The sequence below is a fragment of the Dysidea avara genome, chromosome 1 (genome assembly GCF_963678975.1).
Source record: "Dysidea avara chromosome 1, odDysAvar1.4, whole genome shotgun sequence".
Classification (NCBI taxonomy): domain Eukaryota; kingdom Metazoa; phylum Porifera; class Demospongiae; order Dictyoceratida; family Dysideidae; genus Dysidea; species Dysidea avara.
In genome coordinates this window covers 37,361,721-37,370,068 of record NC_089272.1, presented here as the reverse complement: position 1 = coordinate 37,370,068, position 8,348 = coordinate 37,361,721, and the positions used below count along the sequence as shown (strand labels likewise).

The following is an 8,348-nucleotide window of genomic DNA, read 5'->3' as shown; positions in this document are numbered from 1 at the left end:
TTGCTACATTTTTTTGTTTTTTTTAACAACACATTAAAGCTTATCGCTTATTTGATCGCTTAGTTTTCTTAGTTGAAATTTCCCTATAGAAACGTTTTTTTTTCACACTACCAAATATTTTGTGGCATCATCGTATTGGTAACGCCGAATTACTTGCAAAGTGGTATGCAAAGTATTTACAGCAGAGTTACCTCCTAATACCTTATGGATATAATAGACAATTGCAGTAATTAAATAGTTGCTAGTCCAGCTAGCAATTGCTATCATACAAGTACAGTATATACATACATACACAATATTTCATGTAATTGCTGTCACTCTAACTGTGTATGCCTGTCTTTTTCAGCCGCTTGCAGCGCTGTCCGATGGCAGTGCAGCATGATGTCCACGTGTCTTCAAATGTTATGGGGTCTGCCCAGTGCTGAGGGAATAGCTGGAAAATCTTCTCCTTCAGCCTATTCAGCTCGACAATGGGAAGTGCAGGATAACTTTGACAACCCATGACTGTACACCTTGCCAAAATCCGATCACCAAAATATGATTTTGCTGCTAACCTCTGTGCAAGAGTGGACACTCTACTTTCGGTACAATATGTTCTGTATTTGTTTATGATTCTATCTGGGTGAACTAGTGGGATATGGTCTATTTCAGATGAAGGTAGGATTACTGATTTTGATAGTGACCTAATTGGTATACATCTCTGTAGACCTGATGATGTATGACGCTGGTGAGAGGATGACTGATATTGACCAGTAGGTGAATGATGTTGACCAGGGGATGACTGATGTCGAGAGGGTAACTGTTGTCGAGAGGATGACTGGTGTCGAGAGGATGACTGGTGTCGAGAGGATGACTGGTGTCGAGAGGATGACTGGTGTTGAGAGGATGACTGGTGTTGAGAGTGTTGAGAGGATGACTGGTGTTGAGAGTGTTGAGAGGATGACTGGTATTGATATTGACCTGAGATTGCCTGATGTTGACCTAGGTCTGAGGATGACTGATTTTGACCTGACTGTGACTGATGAGCACTAGATGTCGGTATGTTATACATGAGTGGTGTTCCTGTGTTTGACAACATATTATTACAATTGTAAATAATATTGGTAACATACTGCCCGTACCTTGTTGGCTTTCTAATTGGCTTTCTAGTTTATCCAGACGGGTAAGAATCAAATTTTGCGTGCTAAGAAATTTCTTCATAATCTCTGTCAAAGATATTTCATCACTGGTAGATATGTTATGGTGGTCCTCATTACCTATAATCATAATGTACAATGGAAGTACGCTCCTATATTTTTATGTGGATACATACCGGAATCTAGTGACACCATTGTCAAAGATGTTTCATTGCTGGTAGATACGTTATTGCTATGGTGGTTCTCATTGCCTATAATTACAATGTGCGATGACAATTATATTCCTATATATTTCAGTGGGTACATACTGGCATCTAGTGACATCATTTCCTCATATTCTTGCAGGTCATCATATCGATCCCAACCATCATCCCCTTGCTGGTCATCATATTGATCCCATCCATACAAATCATCAAAAGTTTTGTAATTCATCCAGCACCCTTTCAGCTTCAGTGGATGTAATCTGATGACTTCTAGGGTCTGGTGTACTACAGGGTGGTACAAAAGGGAATGTATTGACATCCAAGAGTAACGACTGGCTAGGGGTAGCTTGCAATTGGCTGCTAGGATGGCTCATGGTGGTTAGTATTGATGACTGGGTGGTGACAGTTGGGGATGATGACTGAGTGCTGACCAGGATGGGTGACTGAGAGGTGACGGCTTGTGGCTGGCTGATATTTGGGCTCACAACTGGCAACTGGCTCATGGCAGTCAGTACTGATGGCAGAGAATTAACAGCAGCTGATGGTGCCTGAGTGGTGATAGCTGGGGATAGTGACTGGTTCGTGACAGCTGAGGATGGTGACTGAGAGGTGACAACCAGGGCCGGTGGTTCTCCTTCCGTTACAAATAAGATGTGGCCTAATAAAATACAGTATGTGACTGTGTTATATTATTGTCATACATACCACTCTGTTTCTCTTTTTTTGACTGTTTTGTCTGCCTTTTTTTCTTCTGTGTTTTAGATTTTGTTGCTTGTTGTTGTGCTTTCTTCTGTTTAACCTTTGTTTTCTTCTGTGCTTTAGCTTTTCTCTTTTTCTTTGCAGGAGTGATTTGCAACATTAGTGGAGTCCAGTTACCACACACAAACTCATCCTCAAGAACCTCCATTTCAGCTTTAGTCCCTATTAAATTTTAATGCTGTTTGAACAATACTTGTGTATAAATGATATGTGTACTTACCTCCTGCAACACACATTCCTTCATATGTCCCAACCTTGCATTCCGCACCCACAGCTTTGCCAGAGCTAATATCAGCTGACTCAACGGTTGTGACACTCCCCTCTTCAGGCCAGAATATTAAATAGTGGCTGTAGTTCTCTGTTAATTCATTACAGTCCCATGCTGGCTGATTAAAACGGCTAAAAAACAACTAGCGGTTTTGTGGTTTGGTACAAATTGAATCATATGGGCAGGTATGATGTGGTTAACTTAACAAACTGTTTAAGCTTACAGGGCTTCTTTGTAAACCGCTAATTGTTTGAGCTCACCTGTGGCTTCATTAATGAGTGCCATAGCGTGTCGCATACCGAAAGGCTTTGTGCTATTCATCTTCACTTTCGCTGCTTGGTATCTAAGGCTATTAAGTGGCGGGCAAACTATCCAATCGTTATTACGAATGATGCAATATCGTTATTACGCAACAGTGCGTAATTACACATTGTAATTCTTATCGTTTTGCCATTGTTCTTTATAAACGAAACGTAAACTTTTTGCATACTGTAGGCTTAGTTGATATACAACTTTAAACACTATTCAACTGAAAGTTACCGATACATCTCAACTTCAGTATTATATGTAAATTAATTAGTAATTATAAAGGAGTATCAAGTTGAGTTCCCACTTAACTTGACACTCTGATAAGCTGATATACAACTTACTCCAAGGAGTGTCAAGTAGAGTTGTATTAATTCCCACTTTTTAGGCTTAGCCAATATACAACTTTTTAACTTTATTTTACTGATACCTGATTGTAGGGATCTACTAGTACACTTGCGCATAATACACTCGATCCTTGAAAAGTTAATTCTATGAGGCTGTACATGTACAGTACTACAAGTCAAAGCTGCTAAATAGACAAGTGAGAAGTAGAATTCGAGGAAAACGGGAATGGGACAGAACGGAATGACCCACAGAAAATGCCTGATAAAAGTCATCATACAATATACAAGTTAGAGTTGGATTTTGTAGCAGAATGTTTCTTTGAATAATTGTTTGAGTTCTTTCGCTAAAATGATTTAAACACTCTAATAGAGCAGTCACCTACATTAAATCACTAATAATAGAGCAGTCAGTTAACTATGAAAGCCCACCAGGGACCCAATTGATGGCCTGTAAATTGATGGACCATAGCTGTCATAGAGTAGGCATATTACAAGTTTAACCATAGGTTAAACAGGGTTAACTTGGAAGTGTCGCTATAACAATGGCTGTTTACTGGGAAACACCTGGTTGCTAGGGAAACAAATATGCAATCTATGCATAGGGCCCATGGGAAGGTGGAGACAAACATCAAATAGTGTCAAGATGTAACAAGGCTAACCTGGGTACAAACCAGTCAAACCAGTATGACAGGTGCTAAGTTGCAGCTTTAAATAGTGGTGAGCGTTACTCAGTGCAGCATTCTGCACTCTAGCATTCTGCACTCTAAGCAACTCCAACGTTATTATTAGTAACTATAGCGGCTAGTCATGGATCCAGGAGCGCATTCTAGCGGGGATCAGCAGCTTCCTGTTACAACAACGACTATGATAACAACAAGCTCATTAGTGGAGAACTCTCGTAGCAGCTTACCTGGACCAAGTGGGCTCTCCCAAGATGACTTAAGCAGGATTGCAGCTGTAGTTGCTGTGGTGATGCAACCCCATCTTGCCACGGCAACACCTAGTCAACAGAACCCTCTATCATCAGGGTCAGCGTGTGCAACAAGCTCAAGTTCGTCATCAGCCTTAGTCACCACCAACTCGGGTAAGACTATCTATTAAGTACCAAGAGTAGCTATACTTGCAATATTAGCTATGTGTATACGTCAGTTAATAAACTGCCTTAAAGGGCGTACGGGTGATCACGCTCGCCTACATGCATGTAGTCTTGTGGTGACAGCCTCTGGAGACGGGGTGAACGGTCGTGAACCTTCCGTGGAAGGGAGAAGAGTTGCAATGTAGGGAGGGTTTATGCTAAGTAGAACACACATAGGAACTCCCTATCACGCCAATTCCCATTAAATCTCGAAGTAACTTAGTCGTCCAGATTTTCTATGGCACTAACAAACTTTTCCCTTCCGCGGTACAGTCTCCAGAGTGGTGGTTCTACCCTAGTAGCTGCTCAGAATGGCTCTGCTCCCGTGAAGCAGCAACTTTTAGTTGATGAGGCAACCTTAAAGCCTGGTAGATTAATCAATAGTGTTCCATAATAATTAAGTTACTAGCTATCCGATTTAATTGTTTAGGCACTCCCGGAAGCTGCTTTCTGTCCATCATTGCAGCAATCTTATATATAATGAAATAAGAATAAAATAAATTATATTCTTTTAAAAGGAGAAGGCCACAAACTGAAAGTAGTTAGTGGTGGACAGAAATCAGACGAACTCTTGGAGCAACCTTGAAGGGGAGCAGAGAGAGCATGTACGGAAAAAGTGGCCAAGTTTAAATGTATAATAGCAATGTGGTCAGACCATCAAATGTCCGTGTGAATCAGGACTGAGCTATGGGGTGACACAGAGAGTTTTCAGCTTCATGGGATGAGCAGTATTTCCCACACAGGAGGGGTCTCCTGGAAGCCTGCTGCGATGTGTAGGGGTAGGCCCTACTTAAAGGTGCAGTGTGCCCACAGACAGGGTATCTGTCACTATCAGCATACGACTGTTAACTCTCAGGAGGGGTCTGTTGTGGTGTGTGTGGGTGTTCCCCACATAGAGGTGCAGTGCACCTGCAGACAGGGTATCTGTCACCAACAGTAGGCAACTGTTAACTCTCAGGAGGGGGTCTCCTGGAAGTCTGTTGTGATGTGTAGAGGTGTGCCCTACATACAGGTGCAGCACACCTGCAGACAGTGTTTCAGTGTAGGAGTGTTTCCTGCAATAGAGGTGAAGGTGCAGTGTATCTGCATAACTTGACTAAGGCACAATAATCGTAGGGGAGATTTCCTACATGGCACTGTGGCTTTATATGTAATATACACCTAATAGTCAAGTGGCTTAGCAGCATTAAAATGCATTATTGTTACAGAGCAGATAAAAGCACCAAATTTTGTTTAGAGCTTCTGTAAACCATACTAATGAGTTTTAGCCTAGGAGCCCTCACCAAATCATTAATATTCACCTGATTTTCCAATTAGAATTTTTATAAATTAGCAATTTATACTACGAACCATGATTACTGAGCTACAGGATACTATCCTTCTTTCTCGAATTGATGGAGGAGACCTAATTGCAAAAGAAACTAAGTATCACTTGAAATGCTTGGTTAATTTAAGAAATCGTTTCAGAAGCCATACCAGAAAGTTAAGCCAGCAACATCAAAACATAGATGAAAAATTGAATGAGTCAAGAACATTTGTAGAACTAACGAACTACATTGAAAAAGCTGTAGATTCTGGAACTCTCATATTCAAGCTTTCTGAAATACACTCCCTCTATATGAATCGTCTTGAAGATCTAGGTATTAACAAACTGGTCAACAAAACCAGACTGAAAGATACTTTGTTGCAGCATTTACCAGAAGCACAAGAGCAGCATGATGGCAAAAACACCATTATTGTTTTCAAGGAAGGAATGAAAAATATGTTAAAGGAAGCCCTTAAGAAACGAGAATTCTCAGAAGATGCTGCGATACTTGCTAAAGCAGCAGTGATAGTCCGGAATGACATTTTAAACCACCATTGTGTTAGCTTCACTGGTACATTTCTGCCTAATTGTCGAGAAGATTCTTTGCCCTCCAGCCTTAAATCACTTGTTTCACTAATATTAAATGGTCCCAACTTGAAAGATCAGGACAGACATGAAACACAAGCTTGTCTTACTGCTGCCCAAGTTCTACTGTACAATGTAAAAAGGAAATCACCCTCTAGAAATGATGTGAAAACAAGGCATACTCTGCAGTGAGAGCCACCTATCCCAGTATATATTTGCTTAAATATTCATCAAATGACCAGAAGTAAGAAGCTTATTGATCAAGTATATCAGATGGGAATCAGCATTTCATATGACAGAGTTATGGAACTTGAAGAATGGATTGCCACCTCTGTCTGTGAACAGTTTGAAAAAGATGGTGTTGTAGCTCCTACTGGTCTTCGGAAAGGTTTATTTACTGTTTGTGCACAGGATAATATAGACCACAACCCTAGCTCAACCACTGCTGTCAATGCCTTTTATGGCACTGGAATCACTCTTTTCCAATTTCCAACTAAGACGAACCCTGGTGAAAGCAGACCTCCTGTAACAATACCACCTTCTGGACCCAAGCAGCACTTCCTACCTGACAATTATGCCATGGTCCCAGCTGTAGCTCTGACGGCAAGTGCTATTGATGTACCAATGCATCTGAACAGTAATACAGAACCGCTTCAAACCTACCTGTGTGAGGCACAATCCAAGGAGAAATGCTGGAGTGAGAATGCACTGACCCTTGTTGAGAAGGAAGAACTAATCAGTGAAGATTGTTTGGTGTGGGCTGCATATCATGCTTCACAGCAACCACCCATAGAAGGTCCTCCAGCTGTGTGTATGCTACTGCCACTTTTCTATGAAAAGGCTGCTACCCCTGCAATGGTAAAGCATGGCATGAATGTACAGACAGGTAATTGAGTACCTAAACCCTGGACAAATTCCAGTCACTACCTTTGATCAGCCACTATTTGCCCTGGCAAAGCTTGTACAATGGAAGTGGCCAGACACTCATGGTGAGTCAATGCATGTTGTTATGCTTGGTGGCTTGCACATAGAGATGGCCCTCTGGAGTACACTGGGAGATGTCTTGGAAGATTCTGGCTGGACTTCAGCATTAACTGAATCAGAGGTTGCTTCATCTGGTACAGCTGACTCCTTTTTGAAGGTTTCTCATCTTGCGCGAACCAGGCATGCCCACCAAGTAACTCTCTTAACCTTCCGGAAACTTCAAAAGGTGGCCTTTTTGCCATCAGGAAGCAATCAATCTGAAGCAGCTTGGAAAGATGACATGCAGAAGAGAAGTCCTACGTTTATGTACTGGGACTTTATCTTGAGGTATGAAACTCTTATTTTGATCTTTGTCCGGGCTCATAGAGAGAAGAACTTTGCTTTGTATGTGGAAGTCTTGGAGAACCTGACACCTCTTTTCTTTGCACTGGATCATGTAAATTATGCAAGATGGTTGCCTGTCCACATTAGAGACATGAAGTGCTTGCCAAGTCCTATCAAAGTTGAGTTTGAAAAGCAGTGCCATTGGGTTCTATCAAAGACCAATAACAGATTTTCAGCAATTCCAGTTGACCAAGCACATGAGCAAAAAAATGCCTACATAAAAGGCTCTGGCGGTTGTATTGGACTCACAGAAAATGCTGCTGCATTTAGACGATAGATGTTGTCAGGACCAGAGTTGGCAAGGTTGCAAAAACAATTTGAAGAACAGTACATGTATGGTGCTGACCCAGAACACCCAAGGAATTTCCAAAACCATGAGTAGGGTCTCTCAGCTCAGAAAACCTTTCAAAAGCAGGTTAACAGCCTCTTTAATACATTCATCAAAATGGACAATCCTTTCCTAGATGATTTTCCAGAGCTAGTAACACTTGATAACCATAACTGTGTAGATGATTCAGTCACAGCTGCCCTGCGTGCCTTAGAAGATACTGGTACCACACAGTATCATGACTTTGTAAAAAAAGTTATTGAAGGTCGCTCTGTGTCTATACATCAGCCAATCAAGAAAAACTCATTTGCACTTTTCAAAAGACCTCAGCCAAAAGCTATTTCTAAGCAAGGAAAGAAGTTCAAAATGCTTCAGAATAATGTAGCACTGTTTTGCCAGTTGTACATCTCCATGCAAAGCCGTGATGGAGACTTAAAGGAGTTCTTTGCCCACGAGATTCAGTCCTTTCCTCCTGCTCTCTCAGATTTGGGAAAGCTGCATTTATCAAACTCTAAGTCAGATTTGCTGAATTGCATTGGACAGTCAGGGCTATCTGATCCCCCTCAAACATATGAATGCACAGTGCTAGATGGTGCAGTTATTGTGC

At 41.4% G+C, this 8,348-nt stretch overlaps 1 protein-coding gene across 2 annotated transcripts; it reads right to left on the bottom strand.

Moving 5' to 3' along the window:
• Nucleotides 1-230: 230 nt before the first annotated feature.
• On the bottom strand, nucleotides 231-2,635 carry LOC136263569 (adenylate cyclase, terminal-differentiation specific-like). Of its 2 annotated transcripts, XM_066058186.1 has the most exons (6): nucleotides 2,319-2,635; nucleotides 2,045-2,260; nucleotides 1,445-1,997; nucleotides 1,313-1,387; nucleotides 1,122-1,256; nucleotides 231-1,062 (listed from the first exon to the last, which is right to left on the bottom strand). In XM_066058186.1, the coding sequence occupies exons 3-6, from the start codon at nucleotides 1,656-1,658 to the stop codon at nucleotides 320-322; spliced, it is 1,167 nt and encodes a 388-aa protein (XP_065914258.1). In that variant the 5' UTR covers nucleotides 1,659-1,997; nucleotides 2,045-2,260; nucleotides 2,319-2,635; the 3' UTR covers nucleotides 231-319. The 2 variants fall into 2 exon arrangements, with proteins under 2 accessions (XP_065914258.1, XP_065914265.1); XM_066058193.1 differs by having other exon boundaries at nucleotides 2,045-2,635.
• Nucleotides 2,636-8,348: the final 5,713 nt, after the last annotated feature.